This window comes from Pleurodeles waltl, chromosome 7 (genome assembly GCF_031143425.1).
Source record: "Pleurodeles waltl isolate 20211129_DDA chromosome 7, aPleWal1.hap1.20221129, whole genome shotgun sequence".
Lineage (NCBI taxonomy): Eukaryota > Metazoa > Chordata > Amphibia > Caudata > Salamandridae > Pleurodeles > Pleurodeles waltl.
The window spans coordinates 1,327,053,240-1,327,067,246 of record NC_090446.1 but is presented as its reverse complement, the minus strand read 5'-3'; the positions used below and the strand labels follow the sequence as shown (position 1 = coordinate 1,327,067,246).

Genomic DNA, 14,007 nt, shown 5'->3' with positions numbered 1-14,007 from the left:
GTGTACGTCTATCTGGTTTTCAAAGAATCTGCACTAGCTATGGCCATATTCTGTCTAAACATATGCTACTGAACTCGTTGACATAGCGTCCTGTTTATCGGTGAATCTCTTGGCAGTTGGGCTTCAAGATGTCACTTTACAATGGCTGAGTATTTAGCGTGGAATCCGAGGATGGCGCCCTATCAGTGCCCGTCTTCAACTTCCACGATTCTGTAGGGGCGGAAGAGGAAGAGTGTTCGTAGGAAGCCACCGCGCATGTGCGAAAAGTCAATGTCAGTTGCTGTACTGAGGTTAGGTGCTATATGTTAACCTTGTATGTTTTTCTGCCGCATGGCAAGACTATGGGGCTGCCTTGTTTCGTGTCGCTGGTTGTCATGACAGCGCTTTCTGCCCACAAATGCCTTGCTATTTATATCTTTGTTTCCTGGCCTCTTCGTGTCTTGGGCTCCCCAGGATCTCCCCTCTGTGAAACAATTTAAAGGGGCATTTTGAAAACAAATATATATGAACTGTCCTGAGATGCGTGTGGAATGATTTGCGAAAACAGCTTTGCACTGCTGAGTCTTAGGTCACCTGCACGCTTAGAGACGTGTAAATCAAGTTCACCACATTATTGCTGATGCTCCGGATCACAAACAAATCATAGCTTTAGTACGCCTTGCTTGTAATGCAGTGCGATCCGTGGAAAGAAGCCAGAGATCATCACACTCCTATTTGATTCTGAATACAAAAAACAGGGATATGTCCTAAAAGATAAATTACAATATTTAGCAAATATATGTTTTACAATTCATGTGTCGTATAGAAACTGCAAATGGCTGTCCTTTGGTATTAATTTGCTAATACTAAAACATGAAGTCTATCCAGCCGGTGCCCACATATATTCAAGCCTGCACCGTTCACCGAGTAGTAGTACGCAAAGAACACAAGAGAAACTAATTACAACTTTAAGAGCTGATCAGTTGTTGCAAAGAGATGTACAACCTACTGGCTACCCGTGAAATCCCAATAGGCTAACACAGGGGTTTAAGCATCACGAGAGATGTGATTAGTAGATCAGAGGTAACCAGATACGAGTAAAGCAACGTGACTGTGTAAATGCATCTGGCCAAGATGTACTTGTTTGTAACCAGCAGACTGCGTTTTGTAATCCTGGCAAAATAATATACATACTGGAATATAGGAATTATTTTACATCTGATAGGTTCCTATCCCTGTAGGGTGGGGGTTTCCTACTGCTTGTAACTGCTGCTATCTGAAAGTGGCCAGTTACACACCCAGTTTAACTACTGAGTGGTTCACCTTGCAGAGATTTTTCATAGCCCGCAGAACATCGGTTTGAATCGCTGCAGGACTAACTCAGACTTTCACACCTGAGATTGCTAAAATAACCCCATTCGGTTGTGGTCAAAGAACAGCTTTTTTTTTTTTTTTTTTAGTTTAAATTAGGACTACGGAACACGTGTGTATTTAGCCTCTCCTTTATTGCTTATTAAAATATGAATGGAATTAAGTAATGCACACTCCGCTCCTCTACCCAAAAGAACAGAAGAGCTATAGAAAACAGAAGTGGTTGTAACTCTCACTGCAGCTGTGCAATTCCCTTCACTTTCAATACAGTCTGACTTGTTTATATCATTTTTAACATGGAAACTCCTCTGCCCCACTCTAATTTGTGGTGTTGGACTATGACCCCCTTTTGCTTTTGATAAGTGGACGGCTATGTGTTGGGCGAGAAGGGTAATATTCTGTCAAAGTCAGGGACTGCCGCAAAAGAGACAGGAGAAGTACTTAGCCCTGAATGACACTTTTAGATAGATTAGAGCCATTCACTTTTTTAAAATCATGAAAGATAGCAACCTTTTCCCTTGTTAATCACTGACCCCTTAGGACTGTTATTTAATAATCAGTGAAGGAAGGGACCACCTGGAGATGTTCCTTAGTAGTAGTGGGGCTTTCTTCCTTTATGTAGGTGTATAATTTGGTGTATAGAGTTTGTTTGTTTTGAGGAAATGTAGCAGGGGAAAGTGTTTTGCAGACAGGAGGTTCTTGTTGAAAGGATGGATCTCGCCAGGTGTGCTGTGTGTATTCTGTAAAAGAGCAGAATGAAGAGTGACGTGGTCTGGCCTGTCAGCGATGGTTGGGTGCTCCAGAAATTTACCCCCAGGAAATATATCTCCTATTTTAACTAATCCTTAGGTTAGTAGTTGCCGAAAAACCTTGTGCTTTATTGTGAGTGGTTGAAGCCGGTGGTGACTAAGCGATTGTTCTGGGCATATAGGATGAGATAAGTGACCCCAAGCAAGTTGAGTACATGTTACTGAGTTTATGTTACTTTAGCTACGCTCTAGGCGTCTCCAAGTAGAGCGTCGATTAACGTTGGACCTGCTGTGTCTTCCTTTATTGCCACATCAACCAGTAATGGGTGGGAATTTGCAGCAGAGGAAGACACAGCAGGTCCAGCATTCATCAGCATAACTCACTGCATATGTGAATTATGCTCACTTGCAATCATAGTATAATTCAAACGCAGGTACTGCAAAACCTCCAGGATCAATTGGCGGGGTGAGAACCCCCCACCGAATCCTGGGCCGCCTTCCAGCCCATGTCAGGTTCACCTTGAAAGACTGCAAGCTCTTAAAAAGTGTTCATTCAGGCGAGTTAGGATATTATAGAAAAGATAAAGCATTTTGTGGAGATTAATCGTTTCATCAAGGCTAATCTGCCCGCTAGTGATAATGGAAGTGAAATCCAATATTTATCCTGCTCTTCAGTTTTTACCCTCGCCACCATAGAGTTCCAGTATAATGGTGTTTTTATTCTGACTATCCGAAATATCAAGGTATTTTACTGAGGATGTGCACCAGTGAAAGAAATATTCCAATACACATCGTAGTGTGCCAGCTGTAAGTAGGAATATCCCATATTTATTCCAGGTCATGGAGAGCTCTGACAAGACCCCAAATGGAAAATTATATGATGACCGGGCTAATATTTATGGCTGGATTGTTAAGAAATACTTGGATATTATAAGTACATAGAGATATATTTAGATTGCGATATGAGAAATTAAGCCCTCTGGTAGCATGCTCCTATCTGACCTCACAAGTGAGAGGTTCAAAAATACTGGCAAACAAAATTGGGGCCGGAAGCAGCTGTGCCGAGTGCCTCTCTTACTTAGGTGAGGCCACTAAGGTGAATTTTTTGGGCAGTCTTAGAGCATAATAATCAGACCCAACTCGTAAACCTCGATGGTACCCCCATTCTGACCAGATTAGCGAATGGAACACCCCATTTCAATTAAACAAATGCCTTGGTGGCATCAAGGAATACCACTGCAGCATCAAGTTGTCTGGTGTAGTAGAGCAAATAAACTGTGCAGGTTGAGAACCTTTGACCCCCTCGGAATAAACCATGCCTGGTCTGGTAAGAATATGTCCGGTAACTTGCAACGTACTTATACACTACTCATCCTTGACCTAAAGCACTTCTGCTGTTTCATTAGTGAGAACCATGTTTTTAACTGCCAGCGCACCTCAGCTCTGGCCTGCAGCATCCCTGTCATTCCCAGATCCTGAAGCTGGTGTACAGCACCACCACCCACACTTGCAGTACTGGAACCCACAAAAACCCTCAATGTCTGGTAATTATGTTCTTTAGCATCAGTGCTGGCTTGTTGTCAATATCGCTTCATTGATTCTTACGCACTTTCATATGGGCCTACAAAAAACCCTGGGGTTGTAGGCTTGCGGCTCAAATGACCCCTTCGTACACGGTTTCAGAGGCAGACGTAGTGTAGATTTGAGTTTTCCTGGTAGAATGTTGGTTCTGTAAGTCAGTAGTTCATGGGGCAGGAGTTTTCATATTAGTCTTCCAAAGCACTTGTGCTTTATGTTATAATTTCTGCTTTGGTCAGCCAGCCCCCTTTGCCCAGAGCCGCCAATCCAACTTTAAGTAGCAGCACAATATGGAGCCATTTTAAGTTGTGACTCATAGTAAATGTATGTCGAATACAATATCATTGCTTATTGACATTTGAAAAGGATCTTTAAAATGAATTGTATCTATTTTATATCGCATATTATCCTTGTAAATGTATATTCGAGATTATACATGACGTAAGGGAAAATCGTTTAAAAACAAAAAAGTGGAAGTAAATTTGAGAGGTAAGCTTAGTCATTGTTGGATTCTATTTCCATAGCTTTCTCTGACAAAGCTGCAGCATGGCCTATGTGGCCTGGGCCTACCGTGTGGCCTGGGTAGGGGTGTCCAGGCCACCTGTCCGCTGCATGAGCACTTTATCTACCAAGATTGCAGAGTACCGCAAAATGTGGAAGCCAACACAACCCAGGGACTGGGACACGCAGTACAAAGAGAGATTCATCCCCTTCTCCAAAAGCCAGCTTGTGAGCACGCTGCTTCAGGTAGGAAGGGAAAGTTGGGTCAGTGGAAGGAAAGTGACAACGAAGACCAGGGTACACACCCATTTGGTGGATGTTGTTCGGGCACTTTGTTGCCGAAATTCTAAGACTATTTTAATTCTAAATCTTAGTGCTAAATGATCCTTCATAATTCTGAATTTGAATATTCATAGCAGTTAAATATGTGATTATGTACACAATGAGACAATATTATTTTAATTCAGCAATTTACATTTGAAACACACCAAATAGGGAGCTACCCTAGTTGTCCTTATAACCAAATATTTTGGGTGAACTGTGTTTTCCGAGTCTAATTTCACAGGTTATTAACTCTTATACTATTCGGTCTTTTGATACGTCAGCATGTGTAATACTGTAAGATGTTTGTCCATTTCAGAGATGAGTGCCACGCGTGGCATTCATCTGACCAAAATTAACATTGGGGTCTGTATTGCCAATGTTTTGACTCCTCATGTGTACAACAGCCTTTATTTAACTTTTACTTTCCAACTCAACCAAATACGTGTCTTACATTATTATATCAAATTAAAAAACGTTGATGGTTAACCATTCTGCTTTCAGGAATATTTCTCATTAAAAGTAATAATGTTCCTAAATTGGCTGTAAAGTAAAAGGTTTTGTCACTAAAATTGGGCATGTGCCATCGATCAAACACAATTGTATTCTTTATTCTGAACTTGCTTCATTAGAAGAATACATTTAATTTAATTATAATCAGCACACCATAGTGTATCTCTGCAGAACGTCTTGGAAGCTTTTCTTCCAGAAATTCAAGTACAAGTGATGCCCCAGCTATAAAAAGTCTCACTGCAAAATGCTTACTCAGAATATTTGCTGTTGACTGAAAAAATGACAATGAAAAATATCCTGTGTTGTTCCTGATTTAGGGTTGGACATGTCATTAAATATGGTGGCTTGACATTGCTTGATTTTAAATTTCATTTCTGGGCAGCCTGAATATTCACTTTCATTTAGCCATGCCTATTCTGATACCGGACACTGAAATGCAGACAAATTCAATATTACACTTTTTTTGGGAACAGGTTGGAACTGCATCAGAATATTGCTGGATTTTAAATGCTGTTGTTGCATAGTTATGTGTCCTTTTCTGCTCTTCCTTGAAGAATTGCTGTTTGACCTGCAAGCTTTGGCCTTGAAATATTTGAAATTGTTCTTTTACAGTCAGCTGCTGAGAGATCTTCGAGTGGCAGCTGTGCAGGCACTATGATACAAAATAAATGCCTTGATATTCTACTAATTGGGCACATGATTTCAATTAGTGGAAACGAATTCAAGCAGTGGTAGTTTTCTGTCCTACCGACCTAAGGACAGGTGTAGTGATAGCTGTGCAAACCCTTTTCCCACCTGTGAGTCTCTGTATTACGCCAGAATTTCTCGTACTCTTCCTGTAGGTAGTTTTTTTTACAGGGTTTGGATTATTAGCATTATTGCTACCTATCATTGCCTGCTATTAGTTGGATCTTTGTGTACCATTTGACTCATCGAGCCTCATTCAAAAATTGCACTTCTTGGGAAAGTTTGCTACTTTTGGTATTCATAAACTGCACTTTAGTTGTAACTTACACTTTTGTAGTAAGTCCAGCACTACACATGGCCAACCACTGGTATTGCAACACCATCCCATAGAAAATAATAGTGGTAGAGATATAAAATAAAACCCCATAGGAAATAATGTTAGATTAAATTATTTAAAATAGTTATATTTTAACTATATATTCATGTTAAGCTATATATCAAAATAGTATGTATTTCTCATTAAAGTTTAACATATTTTTATAAGCCATGTTAAATTTAAGAAATAATGTAACAATACGTTCTGTTAAAGAATATATTTTTCCTATTTCTATAACTCACATTCAACTATTAAAATGCATAAAAAATATTGTTGATCTTCTTTAGGTGAGACTTTTTTCAATTTAAACTTCAGAAATAGAGTTTAATTCACTATTTTTCAATTTCAAGATTTAATTCAGAATTAATTTAATAGTGCTGTAGCATTTTTTAACTTATGTTGGACATTTAAAGTAATATTGAAAACGAATTTACATTAATACTGAACATAAAATATTTGTAATATTCATTTTAGAGTTAAATAATTTTCAATATATGTTACCATAGAGAAATTCCGTAGTTGAGGCAGAGTATTTCAGCCTCACATGGAAGGGTGTGCAAAAAGAGATAGATGAACCTTCTGTTAGAGTCTACCTTTATTTGATCTCTCACAGTCTATTGATACGTTGTTCACTCGGTTGCACATTTCATTTCTGAATGCACCTCAAATGTCCTGGGGTCTTTGTCTTGGGCGCACTAAGCAGTGAAAACATTACTTGGCATCACTATTGAAAGTTAAGTCAAACAACTAATTTGGAAAATCAGGAGAGTGCCCCACCTTGGAGTACTTCTCCTTTTAGTGCAAATAGGGATCGGTTTTTCAAACTTGGAGTTGGTGCGAAACCAGCAAACCTTCCAACTAAAGCATTCATAGGTTTACAGCAAATAACATCTTTAAAAATTGACATACAAAATGACAACCCAAGATTAAATGGATTAGATCAGCTTCTTACAATTGAGCAGGTAGGCCAGTTGAGTTTATATGTTGAATCTGTGTTGAGTGGCTTAATTATAAAACTTGTTACTTCGGGCCAGATATACGAAAACATATGTTTCGCAATTTCCTAAATGCAAATTTTTGTGGTTCGGGATCAGTAAATCGGAAACAGCAATGTACAAATGTGTCACATTTAGCAATTCCCACTGGGTCGCAAATAGACCTACCTTATTAATATTCATGAGGTAGGTCACAATTTGCGACCCATTTGAAATGTCCAGATATCACGGGGATGGTGGCCTGCTGAAGTCACCAGACCACCATATCTGTGATTGCTTTAAAAAAAAAAAAAATTTCAATTATTTTGTAATGCAGCCTGTTTGCTTGAAAGGAAAACGTGATGCGTTTCAAAAAGAAACGTACAAGTTTTCTTTTCATTTTTGAAGAATAGGCAGTGGTCCATGGGACCTCTGGCTGCTCTTACAAAATGTTGTCATCCATTCACAAAGGGAAAGCGGTCTCTTGGAGACCCGTTCCTATTTGCGAATGGGTTACCAACTCCTTCAAGGAGTCGGTAAAATGTGACTGTTTTGTGACCGCATTTCAGTCACAAAACATTAACACATAACACTGCCAGTCAATATTAGGAAGGGATGCCCTTGACATGCCTCATCCTAATACCAAATCAAAAAATAGGGTTTTGTAGGTTCCATAAGGCTTTTTAGTTCTCGCAAACGGCCCGATTCTGCGAATTGGATCGCTTGCGACTGCTAAAATGTTTTGTACATCTGGCCTTAGTTAGCAATCTTTGATATTTTTAGAAACAAATGAGCAGGGAATTTTAATTAGGAACTACACAAAGTCAAGATCCATCTGTCAACATTGCTTGTAATTAGGCATAAAGCACTGTCATTAAAAGTGACATATACATTTATTTTTAGACTACTCCCTTAGTGTCAAAATGCCCTTCAACAAAGAGATTCCACAGGAGCTGAAAGGCCCTATTTACCCTTCAGACACTGTACAAGGATTGACAGAAGCAGAAATGAGAGGGTTGCACCAGATTATCAGATGCAAGCTATATCACAAGTAATCCCATACTCAAAGCCAGCATCTTTGTATGCACTTTACGCTTCACATCCAAACTCCGCACAAATTTGTGAGTTAGGAGGAATGCTGATTTGTTGATCACTCGTGAACCCAGTAAACTATGCCCTAATCATAACTGTACGAGGGCTGCCTGCACAAGACTAGCCATCCAACATGTCCCTATCCAAAGATTCCTTATAAAGCACTAAAAAGTCGGAAGGCACCCAAGTGCTGACAAAAGTAATAATAGTGTGATCAGGCATGTCTCTAGAAGTGAAAAGCTTTCATTTATTTAAAAAGATCATATAGTTCTGGTAGAATCCATTTCTATGTCAGGACCGGAGGATTCAGATTATTCTTTTCTCTCTCTTTCATAAGTCTTCAAAAGTCAGGGCAAAGCCCATTTCCACACCCCGTCTAGCATAGTGTCCGCTGAATTCAAAAGCGGATCTCAAAATCGAGCGCTACTACCGCAATCGTAACCAAAAGGAAACGATCTAACGCACGTAACGCTGACAAAAGAATTTGAAGCACCACAACGCTCTTCAAGCCCCGCTCCACGCACCTAGCATGAATAAATGTATAATACAATTGTCACAACAGAATAAAAGAAGGAACACTTATCCATAGGCTGCGAGCAGCAAAGAAAGAGGAAAGACTGTGTTAGCAGAGATAGATATACAGGGAGCAGACCTGTGATTGGTGGACATTATGTACTACAGAGGTTATGGGAAATGTAGTTTTTTGTTCTCACGTGTTTTAATTTGCTGCTGTTTGTTTGAAGTAAAGAGAGAGAAAAGCATAATCCTCGCCTCTGTGTACTTAGTAGAATTGAAAATTCTTGATGTGTAAGCTAGAATTTTTTTATTCATCATTCCAAATCCGTGTGGCATGAACAGAGACACCATCTGTTTTGCCTTTAAAAAGTGTTAGAATATACAAGAGGCTGATGATCTGTCTAAATATCTTGGCTTAGGAGTTGGGAGATCGGATTTCAACTTGTTCTTGACAGGGCATGAATTGTACATGTGTCCTCATAATAGCCAAGAGTTTAAAGATAGGCAGGCTGCTGTCTCTAAACATTTGAGAAATGCAGTCAAAATAATACTTTAGTTGAAATATGTCCTGTCTGATTTTGAACCATTTACAGATTGTGCAACCTGCCCTGGGGAATACATGTAAATAAAATAGAGCAGTAGTTCGATTTGATACCCCCAATGGTCCTAGCAATTGTATCTGACATAAACCTGCATGGTTTTGACCATGGATGCAGGGATAATATAAACACCGTTAAACTTAAATAAAGAGTAACAGATATTCAGTCATATAATTTTTTATCAGAAGATCACATCAAGTGTGGTTTTAGTGTCTTTTATTTTAAACTGACTGTATCTCACCCTGAATACATACAGAATGTTTCACGACAGCCTAAAGATATCTTTGTCATCCATGCAGTGTGGAAATGCAGCCGGAGACCCCCTAACGTCTTATGTAAAAGCAATGCTCAATCATTGAAAAGGGTAGGCAGAAGACAGGAACCCGATCGGACTTGAATTGAAATGTTGCCCATACTTCATTGTGTTCATGGGAATACTGCTCTTGTAATCCAGCAAAAAAAGCAAACAATGCTTTTTCTGCCGAGATCCCGCTGTAAGGTGCTCTAAAAAACCAAGTGGTCAAAGATATCAAAGGCAGTAAGTATATTATGTTCAATAATATAAAATAGCAACTTCCCTGACCAGGATCTCCTGCAGATTATTTTGCACTTTTGAAAGTGCCAGTCCTGTACCATGTCCCAGCCTAAAGCCTGACAAAAATTCGCCTATTATATGTTTGCCAGGAGATTGTGAAATGATTTTGCCACTACCATTTTGTGGATTTGCAATGGGCAAATGCTTGATGGGATCTGGTGATACAAACCGCAAGAGTAGAATCCATGAAGTTGACATAATCTACAGATGCTAGGTCAAAGGCAGCAAAATAATGACTCGGCTGTTCCAGCAGTTATGAGGATAAGAAGCACCTTTTCAGTGTGTGCAATATTAATAAAGTGAATCTGCAGTTGTATGTTCAAACTTACAAGAGCTTTTGGCAGCCATTTTCCATTGGAGCCCAATTCTCATGCTAGACATATCCGGCCATGTAGTGAAACAGTCTTGATAGAATAAATTGCTTCATTAACCGTGACTCTTACGTCAGTTATTTTATGTGACATACATTTTACTGTATTCTCAGCCCATTTCTGGGCTATCATGGCTAAAGTATCTCTTGGGCTTTCCATTTTACGAATATTCTCAAAGAAAGCCTTTGAAGTAAGAGCAACCTCAGTCTTGCCCTCAGATGGTTACAGAGGAAACATAATTTTCATAGTTATTGCAAAGTCCGGCTGCACTGTAGAGTATTTCTTACTACTTGTGGAGCCCCTTGATATTAATCCAGCTAGAGAGTTAGACAGAGAGATCAAACTTATGTATTAGGGAAGATACCTTGGCTACATGCACCTCTGCAACAGTTTTACTGTAATGTACAAGTCAATTTTCGAACATACTTTATTTTAGTTGAAATATAACTACATGGCCCAATGATATAAATGTACCAATAATATCATATATTCAGAAAAAACGCACCTACATTTTTAAATGCCTAATCAACTTAGCTTAGGCATAAACGTATAAACATTTTGAATTAATAGGAAAATTCATATTCTATTCTAGAGGTGTTTCTAGCAGCTTAGGCTGATAGAATGTAGCTATGGCAAAGCAGCTTAGGCTGAACTAGGAGACATGCAAAGCTCCTACTATACCACTTATATCATATAGCACAATATCATAAGAAAACACAATACTCGGAGTTACTAAAAATAAAGGTACTTTATTTTTATGGCAATATGCCAAAAGTATCTCAGTGAGTACCCTCAGTTAGAAGGTAAGTAATATACACAAGTTATATGTACACAAACCTAAAACAGGTAAGTAACAGTAAGAAAAATAGTGCAAATAATGTAGAATCACAATAGGATGCTATAGGCAAACATAGGTCTAGGGGCAACACAAACCATATACTCCAAAAGTGGAATGCGAATCACAAATGGACAGAAGACCTATGGACCTTGTAGAGGATCGCTGAGACTGTAAGAAAACCGTCAGGGTGTCCAAGATACCCCACCCCAAGACCCTAGAAAGTAGGAGTAAAGTTACCCTACTACCTCAGAAAGACACAATGGTTGTGATAGGGGGATTCTGCAAGAACCACAAGCACCAGCAAAACACTGAAGACGGATTCCTGGACATGAGGACCTGCAAGGCAAGGGGACCAAGTCCAAGAGTCGCGATAGTGTCCGGGGGGGGGCAGGAGCCCAGGAAACCCCGGATGAAGGTGCAAAAGGGCTGCCTTGGGGTGGAAGAAGCCGAAGATTCTGTAACAACTAAAAGGGCTAGGAACTTCTCCTTTGGATGGAAGATGTCCCACGGCGTGCTGGATGTTGCAGAAGTGTTTCCACGCAGAAATACAGCAAACAAGCCTTGCTAGCTGCAAGGGTCGCGATAGAGGTTTTTGAGTGCTGCTGGGGACCAGGAAGGACCAGGATGTCGCCCCTTGGAGGAGGAGACAGAGGGGGCGCTCAGCAATTCAGAGAGCCCCCGCAGAAGCAGGCAGCACCCGCAGAAGTACCAGAGCAGGCACTTAGAAGATTTGTGAAACCGGAGTCACAAAAGGAGGGTCCCACGATGTCAGAGTCCCACTCAGAGGGTTGATCACTGCAGGACGGAGTGCTGGGGACTCAGGCTAGGCTGTGCACAAAGGAATCCTTGGAGAAGTGCACAGAAGCCGGAGTAGCTGCAAATCACGCAGTACACAGGTTTGCAGTCTGGCGTGTGGAGGCAAGGACTTACCTCCACCAAACTTGGACTGAAGGATCACTGGACTGTGGGGGTCACTTGGATCTAGCTCCTGTGTTCCAGGGACAACACTTTTCAGGATGAGAGGGGACCCAGAGGACCGGTGATGCAGTCTTTTGGTGCCTGCGGTAGCAGGGGGAAGATTCTGTCGACCCACGGGAGATTTCTTCTTGGCTTCCAGTGCAGGGTGAAGGCAGACAACCCTCAGAGCATGCACCACCAGGAAACAGTCGAGAAAGGCGGCAGGATGAGGTGTTACAATGTTGCTGGTAGTCGTCTTGCTACTTTGTTGCGGTTTTGCAGGCGTCCTTTAGCAGTCAGTGGTCGATCTTTGGCAGAAGTCGAAGAGGGAAGTTCAGAGGAACTCTGGTGAGCTCTTGCATTCGTTACCCTAGAGGAGAGACCCTAAATAGCCAGAAAAGGAGGTTTGGCTCCCAAGAAAGGAGGTTTGGCTACCAAGAGAGGTAAGAACCTACCAGAGGGGGTCTCTGACGTCACCTGCTGGCACTGGCCACTCAGAGCAGTCCAGTGTGCCCCCAACACCTCTGAATCAAAGATGGCAGAGGTCTGGGACACACTGGAGGAGCTCTGGGCACCTCCCCTGGGAGGTACTGGTCAGGGGAGTGGTCACTCCCCTTTCCTTTGTCCAGTTTCCCGCCAGAGTAGGGCTGGGAGATCCGTGAACCGGTATAGACTGGCTTATGCAGAGATGGGCACCATCTGTGCCCATCAAAGCATTTCCAGAGGCTGGGTGAGGCTACTCCTCCCCAGCCCTTCACACCTATTTCCAAAGGGAGAGGGTGTAACACCCTCTCTCAGAGGAAATCCTTTGTTCTGCCTTCCTGGTCCAGGGCTGCCCAGACCCCAGGAGGGCAGAATCCTGTCTGAGGGGTTGGCAGTGGAAACCCCGGAAAGGCAGTTTGGCAGCACCCGGGTTCTGTGCTAGAGACCCGGGGGGTCATGGAATTGTCACCCCCAATACCAAAATGGTATTGGGGGTGACAATTCCATGATCTTAGACATGTTACATGGCCATGTTCAGAGTTACCATTGTGACGCTATACATAGGTAGTGACCTATGTATAGTGCACGCGTGTAATGGTGTCCCCGCACTCACAACTTTCGGGGAATTTGCCCTGAACAATGTGGGGACACCTTGGCTAGTGCCAGGGTGCCCACACAACTAAGTAACTTGACACTAGACATATAGGTGACTTATAAGTTACTTATGTGCAGTGAAAAATGGCTGTGAAATAACGTGGACGTTATTTCACTCAGGCTGCAGTGGCAGGCCGTGTAAGAATTGCCTGAGCTCCCTATGGGTGGCAAAAGAAATGCTGCAGCCCATAGGGATCTCCTGGAGCCCCAATACCCTGGGTACCTAAGTACCATATACAATGGGATTATATGGGTGTACCAGTGTGCCAATGAGAATTGTTAAAATTGGTCACTAGCCTGCAGTGACAATTTTAGAAAGCAGAGAGAGCATAAACACTGAGGTTCTGGTTAGCAGAGCCTCAGTGATACAGTTAGGCACCACACAGGGAACACATACAGGGCATACATATAAGCAGTGGGGTCCTGCCTGGCAGGATCCCAGTGACAGAAGGGCAAAAACAAACATACACACAGTGAAAATGGGGGTAACATGCCAGGCAAGATGGTTCTTTCCTACATGTACCACGTCTTGTGGGATTATTTGCACTTATGCCAGTTGCACTGGAGTGCCTCAGGATATCTTCAGCCATGGTCAATACATGTAGCTACTGGGTTGCAATATAAAATGTGAATTAGAAGAGAACAGCTAGTCCACTCCTAGACTCAAGTTTGGCAGAGTAACTATTTTAATCTTCATGGGTTTTCTCCAGTCGGATCAGTACACATGGCCAACGACACTATATATAACTTTTTGCAGTGTATAATGGTTTTGCAGAGGGTAATTCTCCGGTGAGATAATTGGAATTTGTTTCTATTTATATAGCTTCCTATAAAAAGTACAATATGTTGCTTT

At 41.4% G+C, this 14,007-nt stretch overlaps 1 protein-coding gene across 1 annotated transcript in view; it reads left to right on the top strand.

Annotated features, from left to right (window-relative positions):
* Positions 1 to 203: 203 nt before the first annotated feature.
* Positions 204 to 14,007, top strand: part of TMEM143 (transmembrane protein 143) — a 242,447-nt gene continuing 228,643 nt past the window's right edge. The window contains exons 1-2 of the mRNA XM_069200678.1: positions 204 to 290; positions 4,202 to 4,424. Of these exons, the coding sequence (XP_069056779.1) occupies positions 4,224 to 4,424 (201 nt within the window). The 5' untranslated portion in view covers positions 204 to 290; positions 4,202 to 4,223. The remainder of the gene's footprint in view (positions 291 to 4,201; positions 4,425 to 14,007) is intronic.